General features: G+C 45.2%; 1 protein-coding gene across 8 annotated transcripts in view; it reads right to left on the bottom strand.

Annotated features, from left to right (window-relative positions):
- The window catches only part of TANK (TRAF family member associated NFKB activator), a 117965-nt gene that overhangs the window by 52833 nt on the left and 42540 nt on the right, over positions 1 to 22592 (bottom strand). For all 8 annotated transcript variants that reach the window (XM_056536898.1, XM_056536906.1, XM_056536900.1 and 5 more), the window contains 2 exons: positions 7483 to 7584; positions 7133 to 7282 (listed from right to left, as the gene is read on the bottom strand). In XM_056536898.1, the coding sequence (XP_056392873.1) occupies positions 7133 to 7231 (99 nt within the window). In that variant the 5' untranslated portion in view covers positions 7232 to 7282; positions 7483 to 7584. The remainder of the gene's footprint in view (positions 1 to 7132; positions 7283 to 7482; positions 7585 to 22592) is intronic.

Below are 22592 nucleotides of genomic sequence, written 5' to 3'. Positions count from 1 at the left end.
TACTTTATATTTTTGGAATTGGTGATGTTGTTTTTAATTTTCCATTTTACTATCTATGTTAAGAAATAATGCTAAAATGTAGCAGTTTCCATTCTGGCCACTAGGGCTAAAGCTAAACTGAGAGTGACTTCCTGTTCTGTACAGATTATTTCCCAGCAGCATCTTCCTTATCATTACAGTAAGGAATACAGTGAAAGGTGACACCTCTATATAACACAATAGATGTTGCTCACAGATCAGCTCCCTCTACCTGTAGAATGACCAATGAAAAGGTCACAGAGAATGCCCAGTAAAGTTCCACATCATCTGAATGGGATAGGTTCTGTCTATTGTTGTCTGTATCTATGGGGCCTGCTGTAAAACATATCTATAAATGCTGTTGAAAACAGATCAGGCAAGATGGCTGCCCCCAAATGAATGTACAAAAAATGTAATTATAAAAATTATAATCAGAAAACAGAAAAAATTTGGGAAAAAAGTATATTTGACTCTAATCAGTAATTTATTGTAGATGGTATGTAAACGCGCACTGGTAGAATGTTTGGTGATGGCATTAAAATTTTTTGAAATTTTGCATCCGCATAGCTTTTTTAATTTTTCCATTGACATAGATGTATGATGGAAAATTGCTCTCTCTCTCTCTCTCTCTCTCTCGCTCTCTCTCTCTCTCTCTCTCTCTCTCTCTCCAGAACATTTTTATCTATCTGCAAAGTTATGTGAGTTATGTGTTTTTTGCAGGGAGAGTATTTTTTCTTCCCTGGTATGTTCACCAGGTTTCCGGATGCCTGCTCCATAAACCTTAAAGTGTATTTGTCAATTAAAAAAAAACTTTTGACATGTCCTGGGACATTTAAAAAAAAAGTTTTTATTGGTCAGGTCTAAGGGGGGCATTTACTAATCTTTTACTATGTAGTCTGGTTTTTACCCTGTTTTTTTCTACTTCATTTTTGACTATGTGCGACAAATTTACTAAATTGCTGCACGGCATTAATAAATTTGGCACACGTAGGCAAAAGTGGGAAATTTACTTCATGTAGTAGAAAAAATAGTCTGTTCCTTTTTCCTGCTGTCTGAATAGTTTTGGCTGCTAGGTTTCCTTCTGGATCTTTTGTTTTTGAGTTTTTTTTTTAGCTTTTTCACCACATCTAAATAATTCAATAACTACAGTGGTCCCTCAAGTTACAATATTAATTGGTTCCAGGAAAACCATTGTAAGTTGAAACCATTGTATGTTGAGACCATAACTCTATGGAAACGTGGTAATTGGTTCTAAAGGCACCAAAATGTCATCCAAAATAGGAAAAAGTGACAAAGAAAAATAAGTAGATAACTAATATAGATAAAGCAAATCCTTACATATAAAAGTAATAAAGATCTGCTGGGAGCTGTAATCACTGTCTATGTCAGTGTTTCCCAAGCAGGGAGCCTCCAGCTGTTGCAAAACTATAACTCCCAGCATGCCTGGACAGCCAAAGGCTGTCCGGGCATGCTGGGAGTTGTAGTTTTGCAAAAGATGGGGCCACCCTGCTTGGGAAACACTGTCTATGTAGAGGACAGGAGCTTCTTCAGGGGTCCTGTACAGTACAGGCAATGTCCCAAACAAGTAATGGAGTTGCCCTCACCTGGTGTCCAAAAGAGCAGCTAACCCTGATACAGGTAAAGTGTACAGAACATGTAATACCAGACACCAGTCAGTGCATACACTTCAGTAATACAGGGGTTTTACCAGTGAATGCCCATTTTGATTGGTTGGTTCTTCCAGCCATTGACACGTTTTACAGATCTGGACTGTCTGTAGCATTGTATGTTGAGTCTGGTTTCAACTTACGATGGTCCAGAAAAGACCATTGTATGTTGAAACTATTGTATGTTGAGGCCATTGTAAGTTGAGGGATCACTGTAAATTGTAGTCATGGCTCAGAAGTGGTAAACGGCGTTTAGTGTGTGTGTGTGTGTTTATTACATTTTTTTAACACAGTTTTTTTCTCCCTAAATGTACTTACACTTTTTTTTTTTTTTGGTTACTTCTTCTACAGATCTGTGTATCCTGTGGACTCCTTCGGATTCGGTGGACTACTTCGATGACCAGCGTTTTTCTTTGCTTGATGTTAATAAAATGGTTAACGAGGGCTTGTGGGGGAGTGTTTTTTGTAATAAATTTTTTTTTAAACCTGTTGTGTTTTATTTTTATTTTACTTTACTAGACAGGCTTAGTAGTGGAAGCTGTCTTATAGACTGAGTCCATTACTAAGCCGGGCTTAGCGTTAGCCACAAAAACAGCTAGCGCTAACCCCCAATTATTACCCCGGTACCCAACACCACAGGGGTGCCGGGAAGAGCCGGTACCAACAGGCCCGGAGCGTCAAAAATGGCGCTCCTGGGCCTAGGCGGTAACAGGCTGGCGTTATTTAGGTTGGGGAGGGCCAGTAACAATGGTCCTCGCCCACCCTGGGAACGTCAGGCTGTTACTGTTTGGTTGGTATTTGGTTGAGAATAAAAATAGGGGGACCCTATGCGTTTTTTTAATATATTTAATTATTTATTTAAAAAAAAACGCATAGGGTCCCCCCTATTTTCATTCTCAGCCAAATACCAACCAAACAGTAACAGCCTGACGTTCCCAGGGTGGGCGAGGACCATTGTTACTGGCCCTCCCCAGCCTAAATAACGCCAGCCTGTTACCGCTTAGGCCCAGGAGCGCCATTTTTGACGCTCCAGGCCTGTTGGTACCGGCTCTTCCCGGCACCCCTGTGGCGTTGGGTACCGGGGTAATAATAGGGGGTTAGCGCTAGCTGTTTTTGTGGCTAGCGCTAAGCCCAGGTTAGTAATGGACTCTGTCTATAAGACAGCTTCCACTACTAAGCCTGTCTAGTAAAGTAAGAAAAAAACACAACAGGTTTTAAAAAATTTTTATTACAAAAAACACTCCCCCACAAGCCCTCGTTAACCATTTTATTAAAATCAAACAAAGAAAAACGCTGGTCATCGAAGTAGTCCACCGAATCCGAAGGAGTCCACAGGATACACAGATCTGAAATGAGAAGAAAACAAAAAAATGGGTTAGTACATTTATTATCACCTGCTCACACATCTCCCGCCCCGCACATCTACAACTGCCAGCATGCCCTTACAGTAAGGACATGCTGGGAGTTGTAGTTGTGTGGTGCAGGAGATGTGTGGGCAAGTGACAAGCTTGTCCCCTGCCCCCAGCTGCAGGACTACAACTCCCAGCATGCCCTTACAGTAAGGTGGGGCGGAGGCCGGGCACAGTGTTTCCCAACCTGGGACTTGTAGTTTTGCAACATCTGGAGGCACCCTGGTTGGGAAACACTGTTTTAGGCCAGTGTTTCCCAACCAGGGTGCCTCCAGATGTTGCAAAACTACAAGCCCCAGCATGCCTGGACAGTCAAAGGCTGTCTAGGCATGCTGGGAGTTGTAGTTTTGCAACATCTGGAGGCAACCTGGCTGGGAAACACTGGCCTAAAACAGTGTTTCCCAACCAAGGTGCCTCCAGATGTTGCAAAACTACAAGTCCCAGCATGCCTGGACAGTCAAAGGCTGTCTAGGCATGCTGGGAGTTGTAGTTTTGCAACATCTGGAGGCAACCTGGCTGGGAAACACTGGCCTAAAACAGTGTTTCCCAACCAGGGTGCCTCCAGATGTTGCTAAACTACAACTCCCAGCATGCCCGGACAGCCAAAGGCTGTCCAGGCATGCTGGGAGTTGTAGTCTTGCAACAACTGGAGGCATCCTGGTTGGGAAGCCTGCGCAACTTACCGGCTTCCGTAGGATCCAGCGCTGCACGACACTGCCGCGCGACGATCTCCGACAGCGATCGTCGCTGGAGCCTCGGAAGGGTAAGTGAACTTCTTCGCCGGTCCCCTTCAGCTGTTTAGTTTTGCAACAGCTGGAGGACTACAGTTTACAGACCACAAACCAGTGGTCTGCAAACTGTGGCCCTCCAGCTGTTGCAAAACTACAACTCCCAGCATGCCAGACAGTCAATGGCTGTCCAGGCATGCTGGGAGCTGTAGTCTTGCAACATCTGGAGGCACCCTGGTTGGGAAACACTGTTTTAGGCCAGTGTTTCCCAACAAGGGTGCCTCCAGCTGTTGCAAAACTACAACTCCCAGCATGCCCGGACAGCCAAAGGGTGTCCAGGCATGCTGGGAGTTGTAGTCTTGCAACATTTGGAGGCACCCTGGTTGGGAAGCTTGCGCAACTTACCGGCTTCCGTAGGATCCAGCGCTGCACGACACTGCCGCGCAACAGTGCCACGCGACGATCTCCGTCAGCGATCGTCGCTGGAGCCTCGGAAGGGTAAGTGAACTTCTTCGCCGGTCCCCTTCAGCTGTTTAGTTTTGCAACAGCTGGAGGACTACAGTTTACAGACCACACACCAGTGGTCTGCAAACTGTGGCCCTCCAGCTGTTGCAAAACTACAACACCCAGCATGCCCTGACAGCCAAAGCCTATGGCTCTCAGGGCAGGAGCCCGGGCTGACATTACAGTGCAGCCGCCCGGGCTCCTCATACGGTCTCCCCGCTACCCCCCTTGTCTCCCGCCCGGGCTCCTCATACGGCCTCCCCGCTACCCCCCCCCCCCCCCCCCCCCCCTGGTCTCCCGCTCGCGCCGCTCAGCTCCCGCTGCTACAAGACTACAACTCCCAGCGTGTCCTCACTGTAAGGCCATGCTGGGACTTGTAGTCTTGCAACAGCAGACAGATGGGAGTTGTGTGGCGCTGGCAGGTGAGAGGGGGGGGGGATATAAATCACTGTAGTGTCCCGGTAGCGCAGTGAGGGTAGCGGGGAGAAAGTATGTCGGAGCCCGGGCGGCAGTAGCTTTTCCTGCTCCATGTTGGAGCTGGAGTAAATTTAGTCAATTTTTATGGCCGTTGCGACAGTTTATTGCGCAATTGCGACTGTCTCAGTTAATAAATTCCTGACCACTGCAAGTAAAAACTGAAAACTTGCGTAAATTAAGCGGGAATTTTTTTTTTGACTTTCTAGCTCTTGCTAGGGAAAGTCGCACAATTTATAGGGTAGGCGCAATTGCGACAATTTTGCGCCAAAAATAGTCAGAAAAAATGACTAAACCCCTTAGTAAATGCCCCCCTAAGTGTTTAGACCCCGACACATGACAAGAATGAGCAGAAAGAGAGCCGCGCACCTGGACGGCCCCATTGACTTACATTGTAAGGCCATCCCGGCCACGTGACAGAGCTGGGAGGGGATGTACTAAGCACCACACACTTCTCCCGTCTTGCTCTCGTGAACGATCTGGGTTTGAACACTCAGAATGATAGCGCTAATTGACGTGACACTATGATATACATGTACATGAAATGTTGGGAAGGGGTTGGGTTAGTGCAGGCGTGTGGATGAATATACCTATCGGGGCACACGCCTGACGTATCCTTGATGCACAACAAGACAAGGCTTATCGGTGTTATCCATATTCGGGCGTGACATCAGTCCGTATCAATAGGACTTAACCCTAAAGTTCCTTGAGAAACCCCGACAATGGGGGGAAACGCGTCGGAGGGGGAAAAAATTGTAATGTCCTTTTTAATTTATTCACTTAATATTGCATAATAGGTGATATTTGTTAAAGGGGTACTCCGGTGAAAACCTTTTTTCTTTTAAATCAACTGGTGACAGAAAGTTAAACATATTTGTAAATTACTTCTATTAAAAAATCTTAATCCTTCCTGTACTTATTAGCTGCTGAATACTACAGAGGAAATTCTTTTCTTTTTGGAATGCTCTCTGATGACATCACAAGCACAGTTCTCTCTGCTGACGTTATTATAATAATAATAATGCCTTATTTATTGTTGTCCTTAGTGGGATTTGAACCCAAGTCCCCAGCACTGCAAGGCAGCAGTGCTAACCACTGAGCCACCATGCTGCCCTTAGCATACATCTGTTATGCTCGGTTGCTAAAATGGACAGAGATGTCAGCAGAGAGCACTGTGCTCGTGATGTCATCAGTATTCCAAAAAGAAAGGAATTTCCTCTGTTGCATTCAGCAGCTAATAAGTACAGGAAGGATTAAGATTTTTTAATAGAAGTAATTTACAAATATGTTTAACTTTCTGCCACCAGTTGATTTAAAAGAAAAAAGGTTTTCACCGGAGTACCCCTTTAAGGTATACACCTGAAAATCTTTGATGGTGAGTCTATAGCTATCCTTTATCCATATTGTAAGCATTGGAGAGCTGGAGTAATCCTTGTGGCTACAATAGATAGCTTGAACCCTATTGAGGGAGTTGTATGTCGGTCTGTCGATCCTGGGGGACTGACATATTATTTTGGACTCATCATTTATAGTATTTATACCAACAATTCAGTAGTCAGGATTGACTTTGGATCAATACAGTGGTCTCCTTTCCAGGTGTTGTGGTTATTTTTTGTTATATTTGGTTTGTCACAACATAGTGGTCACGGTTTTCTTTATAATTCATTTTAATGTATATCAATAAAATGTATACGTTTTAGCTTTATCTGATACTAGGGTCCTAAAAGGGCTGTGATATTGTTCTCTGATTGACCCTAAGAGTCATTTTGTCTGGTTTGCTGTTTTGAGAAGGGGTTGGGTTGTACATATTTAGAAACACATGGCTTCTTTTGTCCAAAAAACAGTAGCCCACCTGTCCCACAATTTGCATGCGATATTGTAGCTCAGTCCTTTTACTAAGCTGCAATACCAGATGCAATACATGGATAAGTGTGGTGTTGATTTCTGGAAGAAAGCAACCATGTTTTTCCAATGCTGTATAGCCCCTTCAAAGGAGTACTCCCCTGCCATAGCGTTTGGAACATTTTGTTCCCGAATGCTGGGTGCGGGCTGCGGGGGTTGTGATGTCACGGCTCAATGCAAGTCTATGCCCCTCCCCCTCCCATAGACTTGCATTGAGGGGGCATGGCCGTGATGTCACAACCCATGCAGCCCGCAGTGGAGTACTCCTTTAATGATATGACGTGTTGTATTTATAAGGTTGACATAAGCAAACCTTTGGTTTATTGACCAAAGTAACCTGTCCTGCGGGAAACATGAGAAGAATACAGGAAAACTTTCGACTATTCGACACCCATCTCTACACAAGGACAACAATGACCATGTTCTGTACCTTTTGCTGCATTTCCTTTTTGGTTCGGTCCTTTTCCATACATGCCTGACGAAACGCATCGTAGGCTCTATTGAGTTGATCTCCTGTGTTTTTATCCATATTTCCCAGTTCTGTATCATCACTAAAAAGGGTGTGAATAATTCCAGCAACCTGCAAATATTAAGAGAACAACAGGTATGAGCGCAATTTTCCATGACATTACATCACTGTTTCCCAACCAGGGTGCTTCCAGCTGTTGCAAAACTGCAACTCCCAGCATGCCCAGACAGCCGATGGCTGTTTTGCAACAGCTGGAGGCATCTTGGTTAGGAAACACTGCATTACATCATAACAACCGCAACTTCACTCACCTGAAAAACAACGTATAACTAAGGTTCCCAGTGACACAGATAAGTCCTCCTTCCTTACGTCATCCTCAGGGGGTGTAATGGAGGAAGGGTTTGGTTTTATATCTGTAAGGATTACAAAGGCTGTAATAAATGACTTGGAAGAAAAAGGCAACTCGTTGTAATAAACAACATTCCTGTCATCCATTATTTACATGGAGTCAGGGGTGAAAACTCGGCCATGCACATAGTGTACAGGTTTCTAGAAAGTCTCATAGACCTCCTGTGTACGGTGTCCATTTTAGGACATCGTCAGTCGTCAGGCAAAACAGCGTCCCGCCTCTTCCCTCGGACCAGTCTCCGTCAGGCGTCAGCCGCAACTCCCTCCTTTGTCATCCTAAAGTCTCTCATCCAAAACTCCATCATCCCTCAGACGAAAAACCTTCCTGCCGTGTAGCAGAGCCGAGTCAGTGTCGGCTCTCTGCTATACGGGTTCAGCTGTGCAGCGTCGGCTCTACTATGCTTCTGAGGGAGAATCGTCTGAGAATCGTCACCTTTACATTCCAAAACATTGGCTGACATTTATCACTGTCTTAAGACTGTTTTTGTGTCTACAAAAGGCACAAAAAAGGCACAAGCAGGGTTTATTTGCACCTTTCTTGCGCCTTTTGGTTTTCACATTTCTGCTGATTTTGAGTTGCAATCCACTGATTTTGGCAATACACATGATATGGAAGGGTTTTTTGAACTGTACCTTTTTGTGAAAAGGCACAAAAAAGGCGCAAAGCCACTGAAAAGTCTCTAAAACTACAGCCCAGACTTAGCTTAGCTTTTTGGTGTATGTGAATAGAGAAATTTCAGAAAATGTGACCTGCACAAAATTTATCAAATGCTCTGTGACCATTTTAATAAATTTGGTGCTCCTACACATTATCAGCACAAAAAAAAGTTGTAGAAAAATGCTTCACTTACACCCACAATGATAAATGCTTCACTTACACCCACAATGATAAATGCTTCACTTACACCCACAATGATAAATGCTTCACTTACACCCACAATGATAAATGCTTCACTTACACCCACAATGATAAATGCTTCACTTACACCTACAATGATAAATGCCGGCCATCGTCTATGGAAATATTTGTCAAAATATGGATAGAGGAACAAATAAGTGATGTAAAGAAAGGTTGTCTTGCACGTTATTCTCCAAATTTCATAAAAAATAAACTATAAATTCCCCTTCCTAATGTTATGAGGGTTATATAATGGAGTAGCTAGAGGGTATACAGAGGAAGCACAACATAGGCACATCCAGGCCCAAATTACATGTGAGGAGAAAAAGACCCCAGTATAATAAATGGCACATGAAAGGCAGCTATTTTGAACTGGGACGATTATGTTCTAAAATACGTAATAAATGACATGACAAAATGCATGCAAATTCCGCAAGGATTCCACATCAAATTAAAGCCCAATAGACTTCAATGGGATCCCGCACTCCCATTCCAGAATTTCCGCATTTGGATTTGCATAGATTCCGCACAGAATCCGAACAAGCCAGAAACCACCCAAATGAATGCATACGTGGAATTGGTGCGGGTGTGCAGAAAAGCTGCCTGTGAATATAGCCTAAAAGCCAGAGCACCTTATTTTACCATTGTGCATAAAATGCCATCGTTGCTTGGCCTTTTGGCTAAGATCAAGTGTAGTCTATGTTCTTATCAGTGATTTAGTCTTTTCCATTGATGTAGGATGGATGCTGCTTGGAGGAGCAGGTGTTTTGGGGCTGGTGCCAAAATGGCTGCCCTGATGTGACCTGTTTTCTTCGGGTCTCGCCATGAGGCTGGGAGGGTCTAGAGACGAGGTACTTTTGTGCCTCGGGGATTGGTGACCCTGAGGTGCTGAAACTCACTGGGTGTTACAGCTCACTGAGTGAACGCACTGCACCACACACTCTTCACCTTTGGCACTCACCCTTGGTATCCCGGCCTTCTGGCTAGGATCAGGGAAATTTTTATAGATCTATCCAGCAAATATATTCACTATATACTCGAAATTACGAATATTCACTTTTTTCCGTATATTGGCGTATGCGCATATTCCTTCTTTTCACTTGTGAGCCAATTAGTGTCACGATTCGGCAGGCTGGAGGTGGATCCTCTGTGCCAGAGAGGGATAGGCGTGGATAGGACCGTGCTAGTGGACCGGTTCTAAGCTGCTACTGGTTTTCACCAGAGCCCGCCGCAAAGCGGGATGGTCTTGCAGCGGCGGTAGCAACCAGGTCGTATCCACTAGCAACGGCTCAACCTCTCTGACTGCTGAAGATAGGCGCGGTACAAGGGAGTAGACAAGAGCAAGGTCGGACGTAGCAGAAGGTCGGGGCAGGCAGCAAGAATCGTAGTCAATATGGCAATAGCAGGAGGTCAAGTACACAGTATGGACAAACACAGTAAACGCTTTCTCTAGGCACTAAGGCAACAAGATCCGGCAAGGGAGTGCAGGGGAAGTGAGCATAAGTAGGGCTAAGAACAGGTGCAGCTAATCAAGGTGATTGGGCCAGGCACCATCATTGGTGCACTGGCCCTTTAAATCTCAGAGCGCTGGCGCGCGCGCACCCTAGAGAGCGGAGCCGCGCGCGCCAGAGCATGACAGCCGGGGACCGGGACAGGTAAGTGACCTGGGGTGCGATTCGCGGGCGGGAGCGTCCCGCTATGCGAATCGCATCCCCGCCGGCCATGTCAGTGCAGCTCTCCCGGTCAGCGGGTCTCACCGGGGCGCTGCAGGGAGAGAAACACCGCGAGCGCTTCGGGGAGGAGCAGGGACCCGGAGCGCTCGGCGTAACAGTACCCCCCCCCCCCAGGTCTCCCCCTCTTTTTGTCGGGATGTCGCTCCATAGAGGACGAGGACATCGGGAGCGACTGTAGAGTCTCCCTCCGGGGGACAGCGAAGTCCTGGGTATGCCCATGCATGGCAGATAGTCCAGAAGGAGTGGGAATGGGGAGGGGGGGCAGAGGGTGAGGCTTGACACGGGGCAGAGTGTCACCAGGACGGGGACTATAAGGGGGCACGGTCCTGACAGGCCTTGGGGAGAACAGGCACAGGAGGGGACACTGAGGACCGACAGACGGGGCTGGGAGCAGACGTGAGGCATTTCTTGGGGCAAGCAGGACCCCAATTCTCGATCTCCCCGGTGGTCCAGTCAAGGGTGGGAGAATGGTGCTGGAGCCATGGCAGACCGAGAAGGACTTCAGATGTGCAGCCGGGCAGAACCAAGAATTCAATCTTTTCGAGATGTGGTCCAATGCTCATAAGCAGAGGCACTGTGCGAAAACGCACAGTGCAGTTCAACTTGACTCCGTTGACTGAAGCAATGTAGAGCGGCTTGATGAGACGGATCACCGGGATGCAGTACCTATCAAGCAAAGAGGCCAGAATAAAATTTCCAGAGGAACCAGAGTCCAAGACGGCCACGGCAGAGAAGGAGGAGTCGGCAGAAGGAGAAATCCGTACGGGCACAGTGAGACATGGAGAAGCAGACTCCGTACCCAGAGACGCCAGACCCACATGAGCAGGTTGCGTGCGTGCATTTTCCAGACGAGGAGGACGAATCGGGCAATCCACCAAGAAATGTTCGGTACTAGCGCAGTACAGACATAGATTCTTATCCCTACGGCGAGACCTCTCTTCAATAGTCAGGCGAGACCGATCTACTTGCATAGGCTCCTCGGCGGGAGGCACAGGGGTAGATTGCAAGGGATACCGTGAGAGAGGTGCCCAGGGATTAAGGTCTTTTTCCTGGCGGAGTTCCTGGTGTCTTTCCGAAAAACGCATGTCAATGCGGGTGGCCAAATGGATAAGTTCATGCAGATTGGCAGGAATCTCTCGTGCGGCCAGCACATCTTTGATGTTACTGGATAGGCCTTTTTTAAAGGTCGCGCAGAGAGCCTCGTTGTTCCAAGATAATTCGGAAGCGAGAGTACGAAATCGGATGGCGTACTCGCCTACTGAAGAATTACCCTGGACCAGGTTCAGCAGGGCAGTCTCGGCAGAAGAAGCTCGGGCTGGTTCCTCGAAGACACTGCGAACCTCAGAGAAGAAGGAGTGTACAGTGGCGGTGACAGGGTCATCGCAGTCCCAGAGCGGTGTGGCCCAAGCCAAAGCCTTTCCAGACAGGAGACTAACCACGAAAGCCACCTTCGACCGTTCAGTAGGAAATTGGTCCGACAACATCTCCAAATGTAGGGAACATTGTGACAGGAAACCTCGGCAGAGTCTAGAGTCCCCATCAAATTTGTCCGGCAGGGACAAGCGGAGGCTAGGAGCGGCCACTCGCTGCGGAAGAGGTGCAGGAGCCGGCGGAGGAGATGGTTGTTGCTGCTGTAGCTGTGACTGAAATTGCTGTAGCTGTGACTGAAGCTGCTGTAGCTGCGACTGAAGTTGCTGTGTCATGGTGGTCAAGTACGACAGCTGGTGATCTTGTTGGGCGATCTGTCGGGCTTGCTGGGCGACCAGCGTAGTGAGGTCAGAGACAACTGGCAGGGGAACCTCAGCGGGATCCATGGCCGGATCTACTGTCACGATTCGGCAGGCTGGAGGTGGATCCTCTGTGCCAGAGAGGGATAGGCGTGGACCGTGCTAGTGGACCGGTTCTAAGCTGCTACTGGTTTTCACCAGAGCCCGCCGCAAAGCGGGATGGTCTTGCAGCGGCGGTAGCAACCAGGTCGTATCCACTAGCAACGGCTCAACCTTTCTGACTGCTGAAGATAGGCGCGGTACAAGGGAGTAGACAAGAGCAAGGTCGGACGTAGCAGAAGGTCGGGGCAGGCAGCAAGAATCGTAGTCAATATGGCAATAGCAGGAGGTCAAGTACACAGTATGGACAAACACAGTAAACGCTTTCTCTAGGCACTAAGGCAACAAGATCCGGCAAGGGAGTGCAGGGGAAGTGAGCATAAGTAGGGCTAAGAACAGGTGCAGCTAATCAAGGTGATTGGGCCAGGCACCATCATTGGTGCACTGGCCCTTTAAATCTCAGAGCGCTGGCGCGCGCGCACCCTAGAGAGCGGAGCCGCGCGCGCCAGAGCATGACAGCCGGGGACCGGGACAGGTAAGTGACCTGGGGTGCGATTCGCGGGCGGGAGCGTCCCGCTATGCGAATCGCATCCCCGCCGGCCATGTCAGTGCAGCGCTCCCGGTCAGCGGGTCTGACCGGGGCGCTGCAGGGAGAGAAACACCGCGAGCGCTTCGGGGAGGAGCAGGGACCCGGAGCGCTCGGCGTAACAATTAGAATGATGCAAATACACTTGTCGGAGGTTATCAACAACATCCCTAGCAACCCATAGTAAAGTTGCCCACCCCCGCACTGTTTTCTTCCTCGAATACGTGAATATGCGAATATAACAAATACGCGAAATTCACGAATATAGGATGAATATTCGTCTATATATTCGCGAAATATTGCGAATTCGAATATGGCCAATGCCGCTCATCACAAGTGTTTATTATTTTTCCCATAGACTTACTTAGCACTGAAATATGCATAAGTATCAAATAAGCATATGCAGCAAATACACAGCATATATGCTACATGTGACCTAAACTTGAACTATAAAATTGCTGTTTTAGGGCCACAAAAACTTTGTGTGCACATAGCCTAATGGTGTGCACAATATTGCAGTCTAATATTGTTCTGTTTTTATACCAGACACTATTATTGGGTAAGGAAAAATACTCGTCATCTCCTAGTATCATCCACTGCCCATACGTCAGTACATAAGGGAAATGAAAGTCTCCCACAAAAGTAGTCTTGAATCAAAGCGTCAAAAAATATTTTCACTTTTACATCCTGTACACAAGATGAATGAGGAAGAGAGAAGGTTCAGGGTAGTTTCCCACTAATGGGAAACAATTTACCAGCATTACTTTTTATGGTCATATGGACATGACTGTGCGATGTAGTAGTTATACCACTTTCTAATACAAACAGGTTTAACTTTTTAGATCTCTGTCTGCTGACAGGGAATAGAAACATTGGCCTAGATCTATTAAAGGGGTACTCCGGTGAAAACCTTTTTTCTTTTAAATTAACTGGTGGCAGAAAGTTAAACATATTTGTAAATGACTTCTATTAAACAATCTTTATCCTTCCTGTACTTATTAGCTGCTGAATACTACAGAGGAAATTATTTTCTTTTTGGAATGCACTCTGATTACATCACGAACACAGTTCTCTCTGCTGATGTTATTATAATAATAATAACACTTTATTTATTGTTGTTCTTAGTGGGATTTGAACCCAAGTCCCCAGCCCTGCAAGGCAGCAGTGTTAACCACTGAGCCACCATGCTGCCCTTAGCATACATCTGCTATGCATGGTTGCTAAAATGGACAGAGATGTTAGCAGAGAGCACTGTGCTCGTGATGTCATCAGTGTTCCAAAAAGAAAGGAATTTCCTCTGTAGCATTCAGCAGCTAATAAGTACTGGAAGGATTAAGATTTTTTAATAGAAGTAATTTACAAATATGTTTAACTTTCTGCCACCAGTGGATTTAAAAGAAAAAAGGTTTTCACCGGAGTACCCCTTTAAAGGGGTATTCCAGCCAAATACATCTTATCGTGGGGGCCCGCTGCTAAGACCCCCTGCGATTTCCGTACAGCACCCGCATTCTAGGCGGGGTTGCTTCTCCAGTCTCTGAAGCTTCTGTGTTTCCGGGAATGGAGACGTGATGTCATGCCACGCCCCCCTCCATTCATGTCTATGGGAGGGGGCGTGACTGCCGTCACGCCCCCTCCCATAGACATGAATGGAGAGCCAAAACTGGTTTTGCCCATAATAACCAATCACAGCTCAGCTTTGAAAGCTGAACTGTGATTGGTAGCTATGGGGGTATTCCAGGTGATAACTCTAATTGATAGATCGGTGGGTTCTATCAGCAGTTGTGTAACCTCACTCTTAGGCTAGGTTCAGACTACGGAATTTCTGCCTGCAATTCCACTTTGAAATTGCAGGCAGAAATTCTGCTTACTGAAATGTACAAGGCTAGTGAATGGGTTTTCCATTCACAAATTCACACTTCAGAATTTTTGAAGCGGAATTAGTAAACGGAAAAACCGCTTTAAAATATTCACCTGTAGAATGGCATTGCTCATTATTCAGGCAGATCTACTCGGAATCTCTGGACGAAAAGATTTTCCATCTGGAGATTCCACAGTCTGAACCTAGCCTTAGGGTCAATTCACACGGCAGAATTTCCGCTTGCAGAATTCCGCCGCAAATGAAAGTCCATAGACTTCTATGGGATTCTGCACTCCCATTCACACTTCTGAATTTCCACTTGCGGAATTCAGCTTGTGGAAATTCAGAAGTGAATGGGAGTGCGGAAACCCATAGAAGTCTATGGACTTTCATTTGAGGCGGAAATTATGCCATGTGAGCAGAATTTCGTTTTGAAATTTTGCTTGGAAATTCTGATGCAGCAGAGTCCCATTGCTTTCAATAGGATTCCGCTGCACAGTGCACACTGTGGAATATCAGCGGTGCAGCTTTCTGCCACTGAAATTCCTCCAATGAAAGAATTAACATGTTCACTCTTTCAGCGGACCACTGAGCGGAATACATTGCCGTCTATGGGGACCGGCCATATCCCTGATTCAGTTGGCCTCAGCCAACCTCAGAATCTCCCCCGAGTTTCTCCAGGCGGAGCCCCCATAGTTGAACATACCCTTATACTACAACTAATCTGTGGCAGATATAAAATGGTCTATGTTTACACACACCGTAAATATACATTTGTAAATAATTTTCCATTTACCATGGTTTTTTTCAGTCGATTACAGGAAAATAATTAAATTAAATAAATTGCGTAAATAAAGACGCTTTCTTTATGGCATGTGAACATGATTAGACCCAGATACTGATAATGTTCTTTTCTAAACAGTTTCTATTTTCTCATAAAAAAATGTTTGTTAATATGTTAAAGGGGCACTCTGGTGGAAAACATTTTATTTTTTTCAAATCAACTGGTGCCAAAAAGTTATGCAGATTAGTAAATTGCTTCTATTTAAAAATCTTAATCCTTCCAGTACTTATGAGCTGCTGTATGCTCCAGAGGAAGTTGTGTAGTTCTTTTATGTCTGACCACAGTGCCCTCTGCTGACACCTCTGTCCATGTCAGGAACTGTCCAGAGCAGGAGCAAATCCCAATAGCAAACCTCTCCTGCTCTGGATAGTTCCTGATATGGACAGAGGTGTCAGCAGAGAGCACTGTGGTCAGACTGGAAAGAACTACACAATTTCCTTTAGAGCATACAGCAGCTGATAAGTAAGATTTTTAAATAGAAGAAATTATAAATCCGTATAACTTTTTGGCACCAGTTGATTTAAAAATAAATAAAAATAAAGTTTTCCACCAGAGCACCCTTTTACTATGAGGGCAGACATCTTGCCCAAGCTGTTTTTAGCAGCATTCAGTGCTTTAAAGCAATCCCCATGGACATAGACTACATTAGACTACAATGAGCATCTCCAGACACTATTTTTTGTATAGAATTGTATGGGGAATATTTGTTAACCTGTCATTCTACAGGGGAGGGGGAGGCTGAGCTCCTATTTTGTTTTCTATTGACTTTAATCCTGCACTGATCACTTTCTAGCAGCTTTCTCCTTATTATTAAAGGGGTATTCCAGGCAAAAAAAAAAATGTATATATCAAATGGCTCCAGAAAGTTTAACAGATTTGTAAATTACTTCTATTAAAAAATCTTAATCCTTCCAATAGTTATTAGCTTCTGAAGTTGAGTTGCTGTTTTCTGTCTAACTGCTTTCTGATGACTCACGTCCCGGGAGCTGTGCAGTTCCTATGGGGATATTCTCCCATCATGCACAGCTCCCGGGACGTGACATCATCATTGAGCAGTTAGACAGAAAACTTCAGAAGCTAATAACTATTGGGAGGATTAAGATTTTTTAATAGAAGTAATATACAAATCTGTTTAACTTTCCGGAGCCAGTTGATATATTTAAAAAAAAGTTTTTGCCTGGAATACCCCTTTAACGCCAGAATCGGAAGTGTCAGATTAGTTTTAGGCCTAGTGGCCAGACTAAATTCTAAGGTTCTAGGTTCTAAATGTTACCATGCACCGCGACACAGACCACCAGCAAAAGTGGTTGTCTTACGTTTGCCCACTCATGTATGAAAACTAGATTAAGACAGGAATTCGAGGTGCCAATAGGAACATATTTGATCACTGCTTACATTTGTGGACTTGTGTTAAAAAGATTAAAGTGGTACTCCGCCCCTAGACATCTTATTACCTATCCAAAGGATAGGGAATAAGATGTCTGATCGTGTGGGTCCCGCCGCTGGGGACCCCTGCGATCTCTGCTGAGGCGCCCCAGACATCCAGTGCATGGAGTGAAACTTCGCTCCGTGCCGGATGTCTGGTGATGCGTTGCGGAGGCTCGTGACGTCAAGGCCACGCGCCCTCAATGCAAGTCTATGGGAGGGGGCGTGATGTCCGTCACGCCCCCTCCCATAGACTTGCATTGAGGGCGCGTGGTCGTGACGTCACGAGACTTCGGCGCTGGCCCCGACGCTCTAAACGAATGCCAGGTGCAGCAGGGAAATCGCAGGGGTGGGACTCCCGCGATCAGACATCTATCCCCTATCCAAAGGTGTCAAAGATGTCTAGGGGTGGAGTACCCCTTTAAAGTTTAATTCTGATAGGTTGCCATGGATGACATTTCCAGTCCCGGTTGGCACCAGAACACAGTCAGGGTTGGCGCCAGTTTTAGGCAAATCTGGGCAGATGTCACGACTCACCTTGCTTTGGAGGTCCATGGCAATTAGTTCCCAAAAGTGTTGGGACTCCGTGATGAGACCAGCCTCCAGGTTATGTCACAACTAGCTAGAGGCACAACATGTTAAAAAGCCTTGTCATTTACAATATATACAGAGCCGGCCCAGTGCCAAGATCTCAGGGACTGCGGCTACAATAAATTGCACTTGCAAAGCACCGGTTTATGGGCAACTCAGGAACCCATGACAATGTATAACGCTCACTTATGGTTTGGCCAGAGATACTTGCCGGCTAGAAGTCACTTATCCCATTCATATTAATGTGAACTAGAATGCTAGGACTGCAGCCATGTGTACACACGGATGATTCCTTTTTATGTTTCACAAGTTATTTTTTTTTACCTCTACCCCTCCCCCTCCCCCGGAATGAAGAATAGGGAATGCAAATCGCCTTCTTACAATGTAGCCTGTAGATGACACATGTCAAACCCTGAATTGCTCAAATCTGGGTTATACAAATTTTTTCAGAGTTGTGTAATTGAGAACAGAGATCGCTTGTCCATCAGGTTATGCTCATTGTCTACACCTCCCGAGTGACTTACTTAGCCCGACTTGTGAAATAACTAGGAAAAAACAGAAATGACAAATGTTCCGAGCTATCAGTCAACTATGAACATACACAAAATTCTAAAAATATCTTAATTAAAAAACTATTATAATATTAAAACTAAAGCTGCCCATCCACTTCAGACAGCTATTCTCCATGACAGGCATTCGTCAAGCAATTTAGTTAAAAATTTTTTACTAAAAATGTCGCACAAATGTCGCACCTGCGACTATGCGATTTTACGTGCGACATTTTGACTGGAAAGCGAGAAAAGCAAGTTTTCCAAAACGTAACTACGTAGTAATAATTTTAAAATGGACTACGGGTAGTCAGGTACCGTATTTTTCGCCGAATAAGACGCACTTTTTCTTCCCCAAAACTGGGGGGGAAAAGTCGGTGCGTCTTATACGGCGAATACACCCCTATCGCGGCGGTCCCTGCGGCCATCAACGGCCAGGACCCGCGGCTAATACAGGACATCACCGATCGCGGTGATGCCCTGTATTAACCCTTCAGACGCGGCGATCAAAGCTGACCGACGCATCTGAAGGGAAAGTGACACTAACCCGGCTGTTCAGTCGGGCTGTTCGGGACCGCCACGATTTCACCGCGGCGGTCCCGAACAGCCCAACTGAATAGCCGGGTTAGTGCTTACAGGACACCGGGGGGGACCTTACCTGCCTCCTCGGTGTCTTCTCAGGTCAGGGATCCCCTGTATGCCGGCGCTCTCCTTCCTCGTCATCACGTCGTCGCGTACGGAGAGCGAGGATACCCCGCCGGCAGCAGAGACGTTCCAGAGCGACGGGGACACGGCGACAGCGATGGAGCGACATCCAGGGCAGCGGTGACGGGTCCGGAGCGGCGGGGACACGTGAGTATTACCATCTCATGCAGTGGTCTTCAATCTGCGGACCTCCAGATGTTACAAAACTACAACTCCCAGCATGTCCGGACAGCCAACGGCTGTCCGGGCATGCTGGGAGTTGTAGTTTTGCAACATCTGGAGGTCCGCAGGTTGAAGACCACTATTGGGTTCAAAATCTCTATTTTTTTAGATTTTGCCCCTAAAAATTGGGTGCGTCTTATACGCCGGTGCGTCCTATAGGACGAAAAAATACGGTATTTATTAACTGCGACAGTCGCAACTGCGCCCAAAAAAGTCGCAACAAGGTTAAAAATTGACTAAATTTACTCCAGCTCAAACATGGAGCAGAAAAAGCTACTACCAAAGTAAAAAAAGAAAAAATTGCTTACGTGAAAGAAAATTATCAACAGGCTGAAACCAGTTGATAAATAAGTCACACGTAAGCAAAAAAAAAAAAGTTAAGAAAAAAGTACTAAAAAAAAGGAATACATAAGCAAACATTGATAAATGTCCCTCCATGTGTCCAGGGTAGGGAGCAGTGCAGACCTGGATCTCATCCCAACCACTGTCCCTGCCTAATTGGATGATGCAACCTAAATGGTGGTCCCCAGCTGGTTGATAGTCCTTAAAGGGGTACTCCTGTATAATTTTTTTTTTTTTTTTTACTCAACTGGTGCCAGAAAGTTAAACAGATTTGTAAATCACTTATCTTAAACCTTCCAGTAGTTTTTAGGGGCTGTATACTAAAGAGAAATCCAAAAAAGAAAAGCATTTCCTCTGATGTCATGACCACAGTGCTCTCTGCTGACCTCTGTTGTCCATTTTAGGAACTGTCCAGAGTAGGAGAAAATCCCCATAGCAAACATATGATGCTCTGGACAGTTCCTAAAATGGACAGTAGAGGTCAGCAGAGAGCACTGTGGTCATGACATCATAGGAAATGCATTTCTTTTTTGTATTTCTCTTTAATATACCGCCTGGAGGTAATGGAAGGATTAAGATTTTTTAATAGAAGTAATTTACAAATCTGTTTAACTTTCTGGCACCAGTTGATTTAAAAAGAAAAGTTTTGCACGGGAGTACCCCTTTAAACTGGAATCCTGTATTGATCACTTTCCAGCTGCCTCCTCCTTATCGTCACAGACAAATATGGGAGTGTCAGGTTAGTTTTAGGCCTAATGGCCAGACTGAATACTGCAAGATTATATTATATTATGTTATAGAATGTAAAATGAAAAATTGGAAAAAAAAGACTGTATGTCTACTGACCATTAGTGGCCATTGAACACAATACGAATGTACAGTGGTCCTTCAAGTTACAATATTAATTGGTTCCAGGACGACCATTGTATGTTGAGACCATTGTATGTTGAGACCATAACTCTATGGAAACCTGGTAATTGGTTTTGAAGCCACCAAAATGTCATCCAAAAATAGGAAAAAGTGAGGATTAAAGAAAAATAAGTAGATAGCTAATAGAGATAAAGCAAATCCTTACATATAAAAGTAAGAAAGATCTGCTGGGAGCTGTAATCACTGTCTATGTAGAGGGCAGGAGCTTCTTCAGGGTCCTGTACAGTACACGCACTGTCCCAAAAAAGTATCATGGAGCCACCCTCACCTGGTGTCCAAAGGAGCAACTAACCCTGGCACAGGTAAAGAGTACAGAACATGTAATACCTCCCTGTACTGTAGGGGGTGCTACCAGACACCAGTCAGTGCATACACTTCAGTAATACAGGTAAAGAGTATAGAACATGTAATACCTCCCTGTACTGTAGGAGGCGCTACAGACACCAGTCAGTGCATGCACTTCAATAATACAGGTAAAGAGTACAGAACATGTAATACCTCCCTGTACTGTAGGGGGCGCTACCAGACACCAGTCAGTTCATGCACTTCAGTAATACAGGTAAAGAGTTGTACAGAACATGTAATACCTCCCTGTACTGTAGGGGGTGCTACCAGACACCAGTCAGTGCATGCACTTCAGTAATACAGGTAAAGAGTAGTACAGAACATGTAATACCTCCCTGTACTGTAAGGGGCGCTACCAGACACCAGTCAGTGCATGCACTTCAATAATACAGGCAAAGAGTACAGAACATGTAATACCTCCCTGTACTCTAGGGGGAGCTACCAGACACCAGTCAGTGCATGCACTTCAGTAATACAGGTAAAGAGTAGTACAGAACATGTAATACCTCCCTGTACTGTAGGGGGCGCTACCAGGCAGGAATTCAGTGCATGCACTTTAGTAATACAGGTAAAGAGTAGTACAGAACACGTAATACCTCCCTGTACTCTAGGGGGCACTACCAGACACCAGTCAGTGCATGCACTTCAGTAATACAGGTAAAGAGTAGTACAGAACATGTAATACCTCCCTGTACTCTAGGGGGCGCTACCAGGCAGGAATTCAATGCATGCACTTCAGTAATACAGGTAAAGAGTAGTACAGAACATGTAATACCTCCCTGTACTGTAGTGGACGCTACCAGGCAGGAATTCGGTGCATGCACTTCAGTAATACAGGTAAAGAGTAGTATAAAACATGTAATACCTCCCTGTACTGTAGGAGGCCCTACAGACACCAGTCAGTGCATGCACTTCAGTAATACAGGTAAAGGGTAGTACAGAACATGTAATACCGCCCTGTACTGTAGGGGGCACTACCAGACACCAGCCAGTGCATGCACTTCAGTAATACAGGTAAAGAGTAGTACAGAACATGTAATACCTCCCTGTACTGTAGGGGGCGCTACCAGACACCAGTCAGTACATACACTTCAGTAATACAGGTAAAGAGTACAGAACATGTAATACTTCTCTGTACTGTAGAGGGCACTACCAGACAGGAATTTAGTGCATAAACTTCAGTAATACAGGTAAAGAGTAGTACAGAATAGTGTTGCTCACGAATATTCGCAATGCAAATTTTATTCGCGAATATCGCATATTCGCGAATTCGCGAATATAGCACTATATATTCGTAATTACGAATATTCGTTTATTTATTTTTTTCCACAGTACACATCACAGTGATCACCCCTCTCTGCTTCCAGCTTGTGTGGTGTAAAGAAGGCTCTAATACTACTGTGTGAGACTGGTGTGCATATGCGAATTTTCGCTTATGCTAATTTTTGTATATGCTAATTTTCGCATAGGCAAATTTTCGCATATGGGAAAATAAAACGCGAATATTACGAATATGCGAATTTAACGAATATATGACGAATATTGGTCCATATATTAGTGAAATATCACGTATTCGAATATGGCCTATGCCGCTCAACACTAGTACAGAACATGTAATACCTCCCTGTACTGTAGGGGGCACTACCAGACACCAGTAAGTGCATGCACTTCAGTAATACAGGTGAAGAGTACAGAACATGCAATACCTCCCTGTACTGTAGGGGGCGCTACCAGACACCAGTCAGTGCATGAACTTCAGTAATACAGGTGTTTTACCAGTGAATGCCCATTCTGATTGGTCGGTTCTTCTTCTGTTTTACAGATCTGGACTGTAGTATTGTATGATGAGTCTGGCTTCAAGTTACAATGGTCCAGAAAAGACCATTATATGATGAAACTATAGTACATTGAGGCCATTGTAAGTTGAGGGATCACTCATCACTCATGTACATGCCATTACATCTATGTGCAGAAAGAAACAGATCAGAGATAAGAAAAAAAATATTAAGCATCAATTAATAAGTAGTGTTGAGCACGAATATTCGTACATTTTTATCGCGAAAATCGTCACTTCGCGATTTTGCAAAGATTTAGAATATACTCTGATATTAATTCATTAATTAATTCATTAATTCATTGGCTTGTTCTGTTATTCACTTT

Source organism: Hyla sarda, chromosome 8 (genome assembly GCF_029499605.1).
Source record: "Hyla sarda isolate aHylSar1 chromosome 8, aHylSar1.hap1, whole genome shotgun sequence".
Classification (NCBI taxonomy): Eukaryota; Metazoa; Chordata; class Amphibia; order Anura; family Hylidae; genus Hyla; species Hyla sarda.
Note: the sequence above shows the minus strand (reverse complement) of the source record. Positions and strands in the feature narration are given on the sequence as shown.